The sequence below is a fragment of the Thunnus albacares genome, chromosome 8, assembly GCF_914725855.1.
Source record: "Thunnus albacares chromosome 8, fThuAlb1.1, whole genome shotgun sequence".
NCBI lineage: Eukaryota > Metazoa > Chordata > Actinopteri > Scombriformes > Scombridae > Thunnus > Thunnus albacares.
Window position 1 is genome coordinate 5,070,411 of NC_058113.1, and position 13,981 is coordinate 5,084,391.

The 13,981-nt window shown below is 40.6% G+C and overlaps 3 protein-coding genes across 4 annotated transcripts in view; 2 read left to right on the forward strand and 1 right to left on the reverse strand.

Moving 5' to 3' along the window:
• LOC122987317 (dolichyl-diphosphooligosaccharide--protein glycosyltransferase subunit STT3B-like) overlaps positions 1 to 5,646 on the forward strand; it is a 60,974-nt gene extending 55,328 nt beyond the window's left edge. Inside the window, exons 12-16 of the mRNA XM_044359131.1 lie at positions 274 to 445; positions 1,064 to 1,237; positions 1,516 to 1,629; positions 1,806 to 2,015; positions 2,840 to 5,646. Coding sequence (XP_044215066.1) covers positions 274 to 445; positions 1,064 to 1,237; positions 1,516 to 1,629; positions 1,806 to 2,015; positions 2,840 to 2,920 — 751 coding nt within the window. The 3' untranslated portion in view covers positions 2,921 to 5,646. The remainder of the gene's footprint in view (positions 1 to 273; positions 446 to 1,063; positions 1,238 to 1,515; positions 1,630 to 1,805; positions 2,016 to 2,839) is intronic.
• Positions 5,647 to 6,408: 762 nt separating this feature from the next.
• kiaa1143 (KIAA1143 ortholog) lies at positions 6,409 to 10,275 on the reverse strand. The gene is made up of 3 exons (XM_044359140.1): positions 10,048 to 10,275; positions 9,099 to 9,243; positions 6,409 to 8,820 (listed from the first exon to the last, which is right to left on the reverse strand). The coding sequence occupies exons 1-3, from the start codon at positions 10,159 to 10,161 to the stop codon at positions 8,594 to 8,596; spliced, it is 486 nt and encodes a 161-aa protein (XP_044215075.1). The 5' UTR covers positions 10,162 to 10,275; the 3' UTR covers positions 6,409 to 8,593.
• Positions 10,276 to 10,394: 119 nt separating this feature from the next.
• On the forward strand, positions 10,395 to 12,690 carry tmem42a (transmembrane protein 42a). 2 transcript variants are annotated; one of them, XM_044359141.1, is made up of 3 exons: positions 10,395 to 10,983; positions 11,803 to 11,949; positions 12,121 to 12,690. In XM_044359141.1, the coding sequence occupies exons 1-3, from the start codon at positions 10,840 to 10,842 to the stop codon at positions 12,262 to 12,264; spliced, it is 435 nt and encodes a 144-aa protein (XP_044215076.1). In that variant the 5' UTR covers positions 10,395 to 10,839; the 3' UTR covers positions 12,265 to 12,690. The 2 variants fall into 2 exon arrangements, with proteins under 2 accessions (XP_044215076.1, XP_044215077.1); XM_044359142.1 differs by lacking the exon at positions 10,395 to 10,983 and adding an exon at positions 11,047 to 11,192.
• The last annotated feature ends 1,291 nt before the right edge of the window (positions 12,691 to 13,981 follow it).

Sequence of the window (13,981 nt, forward strand, 5' to 3'; positions counted from 1 at the left end):
AAACAGTCCATTCTAATAGACTGTTAGAAAGGGGACCCGAACTCATTTATCTCCATTGTAGTGGGGTGATGGCAGAAAGTCTGAGACAGATATCCTAAGACCAGGTCAGATAGATAGATAGATAGATACCACCAGAGGTAACTGAGAAAAAGTTTTTGGTATTCTGTCTAAGTCTTGTATATACTATACTGAGCACAAATACACACATCCACGACTGAACCTCTTCCTACCACCGTGTCGTCACCTCACCCGCCTGTAACTTTTCCCCTCCAGCTCCCGTAACATCCTGGATGACTTCAGAGAGGCCTACTACTGGCTGAGGCAGAACACAGACGAGCACGCAAGAGTGATGTCCTGGTGGGACTACGGCTACCAGATAGCAGGCATGGCTAACAGGACCACACTAGTCGACAACAACACATGGAACAACAGTCATATAGCACTGGTGAGAGAATGAACACTGTTGACGACATATGACCCTCCACCTTTGTTCCATGAAAACTGATTTTCTAAATGCGACCTTTGATTAAAGGGGCAGTCCACCAACTTTTACACATGAGGGGTCAGTTAACAGTTATGATCTCTTGCGGCTGCGGAGGAGCTTTTTCAAGTCTGAGAAAATAACCCTGATGATGTCATAAAGGGTGTCTCTACTTAGGCCTGGAGAATAGAAACGTATTTAAATCCTTTTTAAAAAGTGAAAACAGACTTTGATTAAAATATACAGGAGCTACTTTTGATTTTTCTTTGCCTCTGTACTGACATAGTTGAACAGCTCCTACTTCAGTATTTTCAACCAGTATGTGGGACTGTTACCTTCTTGCCTTGGTCTATTGCACCACCAAGTGGACATATGTATAAATAACCATATGTATTAACAGCACTGAACAATACAGATTAATATTTCACATGGCTTGTCATGACTGAATCCAAATGGAAGCGGTGCTGTTCTGGCTCTGCTGAAAAGCTATAATAAAATTAAAAGATGAGCAGGTGAACATCATGTCATTTTTTTCTACCTGAGCTCTACTGAATGGACGCCATGTGTTTGTGTTCCCTTCAGGTGGGCAAAGCCATGTCATCTAATGAGACCGCAGCCTATGAAATCATGAGGTCACTGGATGTCGATTATGTCCTGATCATCTTCGGCGGGGTGATTGGCTACTCAGGAGATGACATCAACAAGTTCCTCTGGATGGTGCGCATTGCAGAGGGGGAGCACCCCAGAGACATCAGGGTGAGAGACGTCACACACATATACTGTCACTTTATTTAGTAACTCCTTCCAGGACAAAGCACACAGAGGTGAGCGTTGCTGCAGCTGTTAAATATTAAGCGGAGAGATGTGGCTGCTGCTGCTGCTGCCTGCAGAGTGGAATTAGTATGAATGTTTGATGTGCTCTCCGAGGTCCGCTGAAGGAAATCAATGTCCGATAATCAAGTGTACTGTGGAACAAAGTGTCAGTTCACTTATTGCTCCCAACATCTGTCTCCCTGTCATGCTTCTCCACCCAGGAAAGTGACTACTTCACCCCACAGGGAGAGTTCAGAGTGGACAAAGCTGGCTCCCCCACCCTACTCAACTGCCTTATGTACAAAATGTCTTACTACCGCTTTGGAGAGATGCAGGTATTTCATCATCAATAATCCTTCTGCACAACATGTATCCCTCCTCCACTAGGACAGTATTGCAGTGTATACTTAGCTGAAAATTATTGATTTTTAAAGAACGCAATGAATTTAATAAAATGCTTTCAAACGGACAAATAGGATTAACTTCTTCATCTGTTTTCATTTCTGTCAAGTTGGACTTCCGGACGCCACCGGGCTTTGACCGGACACGTAACGCTGAGATCGGCAACAAGGACATAAAGCTGAGGCACCTGGAGGAAGCCTTCACCTCAGAGCACTGGCTGGTCAGGATTTATAAGGTCAAAAAGCTGGAGAACAGGGATCGTGTGGAGCACAAGCTGCGAAGCACCGACACCACCAAGCAGAAGTACACCTCCAAAAAGGTAAGACGGAGTCCTCTCCAACCACCGAGCTGTTCCCAGGCTCAGGCTTGACTGTACCGCAAAGAAAAGTTCTGTGTATCCTCACAGCAACTGCAGGGTGTTTGTTTCATGGCAACAGAGTCACGATGAAAGCCACTCTGAGCTATATGACAACAAACAGCAAAATGAAAATAAAGTGAAAATGTGCAGCCTGAATCCAATCCTGTGATATTGATCAGTTGCTGGTACATCGGGGGATTGAATGAGAAATCATTACAAGCCGGCTCTGTGATGATCAAAACCAAACACGGTGCTTCTTTATGGCCATAACCTGCCGCAGCTTAATGTATGAGAACACCCTGAAGATAGATTTCATTTGGAGTGCCCTCCCAGACTGCTGCTGATGTCATGCTACCTCTAACAGATGTTACTTTTACCTCATGATTAGATATTGAAGTTTGGCTCCTCGAACAACTTGACAGCAGACAGAAAACTGACAAACTGAAAATTAGGGACCATAGCAAAAGTGCCAGAAGAGCTTTTCACATTTATGTCAATAGCTTTTTCAGTTTTTTGTTTTTTTTTCAATCACAGACACTTCAGACCAGTTTTATTTTCTCATATACGACCTCATGTTTTAAAGGAAAATCAGAGAATATTGCCCAAAGCAGTTCTGACTTTAAACGTTAACTTTAAAGCCGTTTTGACCGTTCATTTCCACTCACACCATCTTTAATTTAATTTAAAGGTGCATTACATTACACCATCTGGGCACTGGAAGTCTTACTTCATGTCTAATAGAAAAAGTTTGAACAAGTGTGTTTTTGATCATGTCTCCTCTGCAGACAGCCAAGAGGAAGCGTGGATACATCAGGAACAAGCTTTCCCTCAAGAAGGGCAAGAAACTGACCAAGAAATCTTTATAAAGCGTCCACCACCAACAGAGGCACACCGTGGACGGGAGAGAGGAATCAATCTTACGTAAAAAAAAAAAAAAAACACAAAACTTTCAACAAAACCAAGCAGCAAAAGTAAATCCACCAATCAAGATGAATAAGGAAACACCAGAGGTTCTCCAGACCCCCCCCCCCCCGTCATCCCCGAGCGTCCTCACCTGGAGGGTCCAGGCTGGAAATGTTATCATCACCTAGGAAACCGGAGATTGCGTTGACCTGATAAGCGGGGTCAAGGAGGCGGAGAATGGGAGATGTCGGCTAGTCCGAGACCCTCCCCACACTGGTTTTAACCTGAGGAACTGTGACCTTTATCTCGTATTTTCTTTTTTGTACTTGAACGTGCCGGTGAGTGATAGGAGGCAGAGAGAGCAAGAGAGATTAGTTGTCCTCAGTTTAGGACTGCTCTATGCATTGCATCATTCAGACAGAAATAACAGCCTGCAGAGGAGCTCACAGAATACACACCACTGTTGTACCATGTCTCAAATTCAGAGCTAAACCACCCCCCCCTCGCCCCCCCTTCAGATCCACTCAAATGAAAACAGGCAAAGCATGACTTTAGGATGACTGTAATGGTGTTTCCCCTTGTTGGAGTTCATTAAATTCTCACACTTGATACATGTTAGATTTTGAGAATTTTTGCAGAAATTGAGTTTTTGAACATCCATCCTCTCATCTCATCACAGTGTTAACATATGTGCTGTTTTTATCTGTGTTTAGTTTCCTTTTAAATTCTGTTTTGAATCCGTTATCAACAGGAGTATACTTGTACACACACACACACACACACACACACACACACACATACACACACGTGCCAACAAGGAGAAGCCATCGCTCTTCATCCAGCCTCATACTGCTGCACTGACAGGACATTTTATGTTAGAACCAGACTGCACAGGCGACTTAAAGAATTGTTACAACTTGCTTCCAATAACACTGTTAACACCAAGTTCATTTGTGATATGTGAGAACAGACAGCAACATCTCTTAAAAGAAGGCAGACAGCTTTTAAACAAACCACCAGGTTCAAGTTATTTGGAAGAGAAAATGAAGACGAGCATCAAAATGATTTTCCCAAACTGTCTGTTGTAAACATCCATCACCACCTGGTACAACTTTGATCTACACAGTGTTTTTGCAGCAGCAGTGAGGGATTATTACCAACACTATGGGTGCACTCACTTAAATTTTTGCCTCCAAATAAAGTTGTTTGCATAATCGGGCTAAATTCTCAGCTTGTTTACAACCCGATAAAACTACAAAAATAAAAACAGAGTTGTAACAGAACAGAATGATCCATCTGTCAGTAGCAACTCAGTGGGTTTAAATATGAACATATCTTTTAAGATGGTTCAGGAAAGCCAGGACAAGAACTCAAGTCTACATTTTACCAGTTAATGATTTGTAAAGAGCAGCATTGTGCAGGCAGGTTTGTGAGCTTCAGGGTTAGAAAACAGTGAATCTGTGGTAAAAAAGCTTTTTGTAACTGTAGTTTTTAATGATCACTCTGGCTGCAGGTGAACTGAACTGAATGTAAATTGGACTGATTAAGAGTGAGTGCCTCTGGATGTGAGCAAAGTGGTCCAGCCCATCTTCTTGCTCTCATCGCTAGTAGCATATGCTAACAGGGGGACGTCTGTCGTGTCTGCCAGAGTGATTATTAAAACACATTTGAAGTGTAGTGCTCATTAGCTTAAAAACTGAAACGCTTTGAGCTCAGTACCCAAGGTGCTGAGCGTTTAAAACACACTCTTCCGATTTGAAAACGACGAGAATGGAAAGCAGCACCTCGTCGGGAACATAGTTTGGTGAACATACCGCTGTAGTGTTCCTACACACAATGTCTATTAATGCGTCCACCAGCGTCTTTGAGTCAAATGTGAGGCCTGATTCCCTTTGATCTCCTGTCAAATGTTCCACTGCGCTCTGTAGATACCAGACTGCTTCTCCCCTCACAGGTACGGTAACAGGATCAAACACTCTCTGCTCCCACTGCTTATTCCCTCATGAATTTAGAAAAATATGAAGTCTTGTGAGCTGCTAACAGGAGGAGACTCTGTTTCCTCACAGGGGAACGGGGACATACACTTTCAGAGGGTTAAAACATTACACTATCACTATTTGTCAGATGTGATGCCTCCAGTGGTTCTTTTCAATTGGCTAAATTTCCACTTTGTTCCAGTTGTAGCTCTGTCATGCAACCAGTGGCATAAACATGGTTATTTCTTCCAGCATATGTGATATATTATGGTTTGAAAGTGTAATATGTTCCCTCTGTAAACCAAATCCTCCCTATAATTTAATCCGCTTTATTCATGTTTCTTGAAGATAGTCCAAGAAACATAATCCATCCTGTGTGAGCTGACTTTGATTCTGTTGTGAGGTTTTGTCACAAGAACACCAACGTAAGTGAAACCAGGAGAAGAAGATAGCATTGGCCTTAAGAGGAGAAAAAAAAAAGAAAAAAAGAAATCATATCGTTTCCAGAGCTCAGCAGAGACAGTCATTGAGTGTATTTATTACATGGACGATGGAGGCTGCGATGACTAAAGCGAGTGTAGCGTCCTATCACGAGATGCAAGGATTTTATGTTGTTTTGATTTTCTAAGTCAAGGTTTCTTCCATCAATTGTAATGATCTGGATGCAGGTGTGAGAATGAAACATGCCTTTTTGAATAAAGAGGTTGAAATAACACTGGTGTTTTCATTTTTCAGCTCATATGCAGAATGGATGTTGTTAAAATCTGCATATTGTGTATTAAATATACATCTTTCCCACACGGTTGATTTTCATTTTCAAGACACACTGAACACCACTGCAGTTAGTTTTGTTAATATAACTCCAAGGCCTGCACCGCCTCATCTTCTGCACACATCTCTAGATGTTTGACTGGTCCCTTGTCTACAAAGTGTTCAACTTTTGTGTAGTTTAAAATGTTCTGATATTAAATAAGTTCATATTTTTTTAGTCTGTTTTAAAACATGTCAGGAGCCCAAATGACACACTGAGACATGTTTTTCTTGCTGTAATTATTCCTCCTGTTCATACTGACCAGTAGAAGATCCTTCATAATGCACTTACAATGTAAGTGATGGCGACCAAAATCCACAGTCCTTATTCTGAGAAAGACTTCAGCAGTATGAATTAGTCAAATAAAGTGAATATCTTCCACAATCTTCAGTAAAAAATTCTGTCTTGACAGACAGTGTTTCTGTTGGCCTGCAGTGGAAGTATAGTAACAATAAGAGGGACTTTGGCACTAAAGACTTCAACTCTGAAAGATATTGATTTGACTAATTTGGATGACTAAAGCTTCATATTAGCTTCAGATAAACTTTAAATACATTTTTGTATCTTCACCTCGTTCAGTCGCTGTCGAGTCTGCTCCCTCCATCGACCACTCGGGGCAAAGTAGCCACAGCGCAGTGAAAACAACAAGCAATACAATACAGGATGTTGCACAGTTGTTTTAATGTTTTATATTTCAAATGATACAGCCATAACCATTCTCTAAAAAATGCACACAATAAAACCAAATCACATTTTAAAAAATTCATACAATTGCATTAACAAGAATGCATTGTTTCTACATAAACTCTTACAGCTCCTTTGTCGAAGCTAGAAAATATTTATACATTCAGTGAATCACTGAATGTATTAAAAATTCCACAATGAGCACTTCCACACTACATGACAGATCTGATGACACCATAGATGCACACTAACAAACAGGAGTTGAAGATTCAGACTCAAAGCAGCAAAAGGATCTTAATATGTATGAGAGGCAGTAGTGCCACCTTCAAACGACAAGCATCTTTAAACATGTTCTCAATCTACGTATTAGCCGTCTGTAGTGCTACATGACACCAGGAGCTATGCAGACAAGAGGGTGAATGACCTGTAACTGTGTTCTTACCAGCTTCCTTTTCATGGCAAAAGGCACCAAGAACACAGAAAAAATGATCAATCATCAGTTTGTCACTGATTTGATTCCAAGTCCACAAACGATGTTGGAAGAAGCTTCTTTTGAATGTTGGAAAGAAAAAAAAAAAAACACTGAATACATTTGCAACAAAGCTAGCTGAACTGATTTTTTTTTTTTTACTGTAATTCAATTGGTGCAATATCACTGTGAGTGGGCACTATAATTTGTACCACTTAAATTCCAACAGAGCTGCCATTGATGTTAACAGCACCATTAATTATAAAGGAACAGACAGCTTCAATCAGTTGATAGCTGATGCTTCTATCAGCATCGACCTACAAATTCCTGAAGTATAGATGCTGTTTCCACAAATATGTAAAAAAAAATGTGCATCACAGCTGCAGTATCCTTGTACTTTATGTTTCCTACACAAACATCTTTACAGAAAAAGAACTCCACTGAAAATGGTCACATACAGTAAAGCAATGAACAAACATACACATGCTTCCTAGAAACTTCACAGTCACATGTGGGAAAGGTAAGTGGATGCTTGTCAGCTCAAGGTTTTGGCAGAGCAATTCAAATACTCAAAATGTCTACTGGTAAATTGTGCCTCACTGGTTTTCTACAGGGTGGCGACCACTGTTACCAGTAGAAGCACTTCCCATGTTTAGACTACCACAGAGAAAAAGCAAACTATTTATTTTGTTGCAAATAGTCAGTTCATCTGTTTTTCTGCCTGTTGTTGCCCTGATTTACATTTAGCAAATAAAGTTGCATAGTTTGAGTATGAACCAATATTTTAAGGGAACGTTTTCAAACTGCAAAAGCTCAGCATCAGTCTGCTCCTGTGTTCTTGGATGCAGAAACCTGAACAATGTGAGTTCTTAGCTCTGTTTCACTCACTAACTACTGCTGATACGTGTTTAATGTAAGAAGAAATACAACATATATGATGATGTAGGACGACACTAAAGGTGTTCCATTTTTTTTTAGCCCATTAACTACAAATACCTGAATTTTACATCACTATTGACCATCTTCCAATATTTACCATAGGTTTTTAGATATTTCAGTGTTATATGTATAAAATAAAGGAGTTTGCCGTTTCTTTTTTGTTCATAAAAGACAAACAGAGTGGTGGGTCTTTTCTACATAAAAAAATCTGATGCTGATGATAATGTTAGCTTGCCAGAGCTAAGTCATCAGGTATCAAAACATCATCAGATATGTTTTTTTGTCATGCAGCTGTTATAATAATAATGTCAAATGTACAACTAACCTTAATAAATGCAAACAGTAACTTATTTTATCAGATTCTGTTGATGTGGAAACAAGATCATGTTTGTGACTGATAATAGTTATAAAAAAAAAAAACAAGGGCATCAAATTGTGACAGTTAGACTGCTTGTTTAAGCAATTCAAATCTCTGCAAGTTGAGTTTCAGTGTACTCAGATGAACAGAACAGTTGTCAATAATAATCAAATATAGACTACTTGTAGTTAATAGGCTGAGACATGCAAAAATAGTGGCACTGTCCTTTAAAAGAACTAAGAATAGACAGGCTGCACACTGTGGATGAACTCCAGACAATGTCTGTTCATTTTACCTCCATTCCTGTTTGTCAAATTATGAAAAATTCAAGCATCACTTTGATTCCTGTCAGTCATCTGTCACAGGAGTTAATGCTGGCTTACAATATATCAGTAACATTTAGTCCTCCTCATCCTCCTCATCCCCTCCAAATGATAGAAGGCTGTTATTTTTTACTTTCTTTCCAGACTTCACCTCCTTCTTCTCCTCTTCTTCCTCCTTCTTCTCTCCTCCATCACTCTTCTTCTTTTTGCTGGAGCTGGCAGTGATGCCCTGGAATTTGTCTGAGGAGGAGCGCTTGGCTGGTTTCTTGAAAAGGATTTTACCATCAGCAGGAGGTTCATCGTCTGTGGACAAGATGGATGTGTGCGACTTATAAAAACACGTTTTTCAGAATTATAGATCTGCAGGATTTATGAAAATGCAGCGCTTTTGCTTTGGTTTTTTTTAACCTTTATTCAACAAAGAGACTCCCACTGAGATTAAGAATCTCTTTCAAGGGAGACCTGGCTAAGACAGGTTAGACATGTTAGATGCTCACTGTTGCCTTAAAGAAATCCAACAGAATTAGACTTTTAGGAGAAATGATCATGTGATAAGATGGTTAATACTCATTTAGTCTCACCTTTCTCTGAGCCAGCACGCATGTCTTCCTTGATCTTTTTCACTTCCTCTGAAGTCAGGTCTCCACCTTTTAGGACCACAATTTGAGGTAATTCATCCTCTCGATCACTCCCACTGTCATCATCCAGTGTTGGCATCACCTGACGCTAAGAGGGGAATATGAACAAGATGTTTTCTTTTACCAGACACTCAGCCTGCAGTGGTGGAACAAGTACTTTTACTTAAGTAAAAGTACCAATACAGCCATGTAAAAATACTCCATTACAAGTAAAAGTCCTACATTAAAAATCCTACTTAAGTAAAAGTACATAAGTGTTATCAGTTTGATGTAGTTAAAGTATTGAAATAATAGTAGTGGTTTGGTCCCTCTGACTGATATATTATCATATATGACATCATTAGATTATTAATAGTGAAGCATCAGTGTTAGAGCAGCATGTTACTGTTGTAGCTGCTGGAGGTGGAGCTAGTTTACACTACTTTATATACAGTTAGCTAGTTTAGTCCAGTGGTTCCCAACCTAGGGGTCGGGCCCCTCCAAAGGGGTCAAACAAACATAATAGAGTAGAAAGTACAATATTTCCCTCTGAAATGTAGTGGAAATACATTTATAAAGTAGCATCAAATGGAAATACTCAAGTAAAGTACAAGTACATTAAAACTGTACTTAAGTACAGTAGTTGAGTAAATGTACCTGGTTACTTTCCACCACCTGTGAGAGAAATAAGCCCGTTTGGAGCTGTGGTGAAGGGAAAGCGGGGCAACGTGGTTTGAATGAGCGCATCAGGCTTCAACGCGGAGGTGTGTCTTGTTTCAAAGGTAGTGAATTATTTGATCAGCATACTGTCACTAAATCACAATATATCATAACATGAAGCTGGTAAAAGACAACCTCATCCGAGCTTCAGTTAATGTACACGACTAGCCAAATCAGCCAAACCACCACATACCTTAGTATCAACATTCGGTCCTTCTTTGTAACCAACATCATTTTTAAACTTCTTCAGAAAGGACGGCTCCGCTGGTTTCACCCAAGACACGCCACTGACCTTGCCCTTGTTCATTGCAAAGCAGCAAAAACAAATACTCAAATGAAATGGGCCTAAACAGACTTCTATGTTAGCACAGGCTTCCGCCAAAACAAAACATACGTCACTACGATGTGCCGCGGCGTGTCACGTGACTTATGGAGCTACTGCGATTGGTGGAAAGGACAAATCAACGTAAAGACGTCGAAGATGTGATCGGGGAAACGTGCTTCGTCTTCAGAATAAAATAGAGAAATTCGTCGGAGGCAAAACGAGCACCTTATGGCAGTTTGGCACCCGCCGAGACACGCAACAAAGATGGCAGTTATTTAGACCACCATAAGGCCGTCTGAATAATATCATACGTAACTTTGAGACAAGCTACATGGCTACACAGGCTTTATGGCATTTTGAATACGCACCATGAATGTAAACTAGCTTCACCAAGAAAGACATTTTCGCAAAACATTGCACAAGAATTCCTATTTTTTTGCTTGAGATATCTTATCTACAGGCCGATAATTGGTGGCTTTAGCCGTTGTATTGGGTCTAATGTAAAACCTTTATGGACAAAGTCCGCCAAGCTGGGTTTTATTTAGAAAAAATGTTACTACCGGTCCACAGCCTGTGATTCAGACTTGACTCTGCTGTCTGTCTGGATTCATTAACTGTTATGGATTCCTGTCAGGGAAGTGTGTGTCACCCTCTCCAGACATGATTTCGGGGTCATTTTACGCGTTGTTAGCGGGGTGTTTGGGTGCCGCTGCCTCTTTGTGTGCCAAGCTGTCAGTCGGTGCTGACTACCTGAAGGAGATGTGTGAGGCAGCGCTGACAGAGGCCGCAACCTGCTGTACCTGGGTGAGACTAACTTCTGTTTGTCACTACATCCTTTTTTAAGACTGTGTCCTTTCTTTTTCCTCCAGGTCGAAGACTGAGAAATTCCCTTTAAATGTTTTAGGGGCCAGGGCCAATGTGTGTTCATGTATAGTGTCTAAATAATGAGTTCAGAAGCTCCTTTTTGTGAACTTGTTCCTGTACAACACGACGCTGAAGTAAGCTTCCGAAAGGTACTAAGCCTTAATTAATGTCATTAGATACACCTGTGCTTTTCCTGCCATCCCTGTCTGCTGCTAAAAAGACCCTACTGATTGAATGAATGGCACCACATATACATGGATTGTGGTTAAAGGGGAACTCCACAGATTTTACACATCTCAGTGTGTTTACAGTTCTTGGGGAGTACTACTGCATATGCGAAAAAAGTAGTAAAAAGCCTTCCATGGCTCCAGAGGGAGGTGCACAAAATTTGATAAATTGCCTCAAGTGACGTCACTCATGGAGGAACATTACACCTAAATCTGTACAGTCCAGTGAATCGAGTCATGTTGGCTTGTGGGTAATGTAGGTGCCAGGTTTTGACAAGCAAGAAGAATTAATGAAATAAAAAAAAAACAATATTTCTGGATGTGCTGCATCAATTTTGATTTTTTTTTAATACCACCTGGTAGTTCCAGTACATTTAAGAGTGGAAATGATGATGAAAATCATAAGTTAATGGCCTAAGTAAAGAAGCATTGAAGCTATTCTGAACACCTCACTACACTTTATTTTCCTTTAATTTGTTACCCATCTGTTGCCATGAGCTGACTGCTGCTCTCTCATTTCACCTGTTTGTAGCTCCACATCCCCCTGCGGCTGGTGTGTGGAGGCCTGCTGTTCACCTGCAATGCTGTCATGTGGACCTTCTTCTCCAAGGCTCTCCGGCACTGCTCCTCATCAGCCAGGGCCACCGTCACTACCACCGCATCCAACTTCATCTCCTCAGTAAGCTCTTCGAAATGTCCTATGGTGCTCAAGTATTCACCCTCTCGTTGTTTTATTTTGAACAGTAGTGTGACAGTGAACAGAAATTCTGTACTTCACAGCAGAAAGTTTTAGTGAAAGCATGCGTCTTCATTTTACAGGGAGTCTCTTTTTTTTTGTTTGTGTGTCCAGGCTGTACTGGGGAGGGTGATATTTGGAGAGACCCATGCAGTTCTATGGTGGGTGGGCATCTCTCTCACTCTTTGTGGGCTGCTGGTGCTTCATGGATCCACACCTCAGACCCTGCCACAGGAGGAGGGCAGAAAGGACAAGTAATGTAGCTTTGGCTGATCACAAGCGTGCAGACGCTGCTCCTCAGTCACAACAACCTGTGGTACAGCTTCCTCTGGTCCTCCTTCTCAGGCACTGAAAAGGAAGAAATGTTGCTGATAAAAAGAGGTAAATCAGTGTCTTAAGTGCAATTAAAACAGTGGTTGTGTTGCACAACCCTCTAACTGTTGAACAGTTTTCTCCTGAATTCCATGAATAATGATGAGCTTTATTAATACAGTACAGTCAGTGTCGCACAATAAGTTTGGTGGCTATTTTGAAGTTTTTTTACTTGACGTGGACCTTTTACTTTTGAAACTTTGAAGAGGAGTGTGCTGTTGCTACTTCACCAGCAAGCTGGATGCTCAAGCAAGAAAGGAACAAATGTGAAAAAGCTGAACATGCTGGTGAAATAAAGATTGTTTGAGTCAACTAGACTTGCAATTTTTTTTCACTTCTGAACCATTTCATGGGAAGCATCTCAGAAAACATCAACGCAAGGTCTTTATTCTAAATATTCATGATACTTTTTTCCCTCTTTCTCACCCAAGACATGATGAACTTGACTTAATTTATTTTATACTGACTGAATACATTAGAGGACTCAAACACCACATAGTTTATGGTATAACAAGTAGAGCAACACCTACTCTGCCAAAATCACACATAAAGAGAGGGAAATTCTGTATTAAATGCCTGCTTTAATTAAAGTTGCTATGTGAAAGATCTGACATTTGGACTTTGGCACCATCTGGTGGTGATAATGACAATGTGGTAGACAGCAACACATGCCAAAAATCTAATAAAATACACTTGGCTCTAACTCAGGTATTTAATGATAAAGCCAAGCTTTGCCTCAGTGGACCTTCATCAGGGCAAAAAAGGAGCAAGAGCTTGGTTACATCATTAAATCTGAAGCTAAGTGTACAGTCTTCTTTTCTCCTCTGAGAGAATGCTTCAAACATTCCTGCTGCTCTGTCAGAACACTCCGGTAATTTATTGCAGATTGTTTGGCTGTCAGTGTAGACAAGCGTGTTATCTCCAGCTATGATCCAAATTCCTAAGTACACAGGTTCTTGTTGTGCCTGTGTGCAATGTACTCTGCTTAATGCCTTCTTGCTTGGATCCTCAGAAATGCTTTTTGCAGCTTTATTCATGTATTCTGACCGCACCCCTGCAAAGAAACAGGAATGCTATGATTTACAAACTTTATGATTGATATGTATATTATGTACAAGTGTATGAGTTTGATGTCACTCAAACTGTTTTCAGAAATTTTGTATTATGTATAAGAAGACACTTGATGGACACACAAATGGAGTATTTTTTGAGTACTGTCGGTATAGTTTTCTTCAAGGCCAGGAATATCAAACTGAAAGGATAGGTTCACATTTTTTCAAGTCTGTCATGAAACAATAATCACATGACTACATGTAGAGATCCCTTCCTAATATGATACCAACGTTAGTGATGAGGGACAAAGTCTAGTCCTTCATTCTGAAGTTCAACTAATGCTAATGTGAGGCTTTTTTACACAGAACAAAAGCTGGATTTAGTCCCCTCTCACTTACATTGGAGGCAGGTTGGGAATGCATATTTCACAGCCACGGTAGAAAGGGAGGAATTATTACATCGACCAATAACTCTGTCAATGTAATATGGGGGGAATGTGGGCCTATACTTTAATTTGTCTAAAGTCATCAATTCAAAGCAGCTTTCAACA

Bases quoted from the DNA above. Each gene is read 5' to 3' on its own strand.
- kiaa1143 (XM_044359140.1), bottom strand. From the start codon at position 10,161: ATGAACAAGGGCAAGGTCAGTGGCGTGTCTTGGGTGAAACCAGCGGAG. The intron at 9,244-10,047 runs GTATGTGGTGGT...TTCCCCTCTTAG, and splicing joins GACCGAATGTTGATACTAAG to CGTCAGGTGATGCCAACACT. The intron at 8,821-9,098 runs GTGAGACTAAAT...TCTTGTCCACAG, and splicing joins GCGTGCTGGCTCAGAGAAAG to ACGATGAACCTCCTGCTGAT.
- tmem42a (XM_044359141.1), top strand. From the start codon at position 10,840: ATGATTTCGGGGTCATTTTACGCGTTGTTAGCGGGGTGTTTGGGTGCC. The intron at 10,984-11,802 runs GTGAGACTAACT...ACCTGTTTGTAG, and splicing joins CCGCAACCTGCTGTACCTGG to CTCCACATCCCCCTGCGGCT. The intron at 11,950-12,120 runs GTAAGCTCTTCG...TTGTGTGTCCAG, and splicing joins CATCCAACTTCATCTCCTCA to GCTGTACTGGGGAGGGTGAT.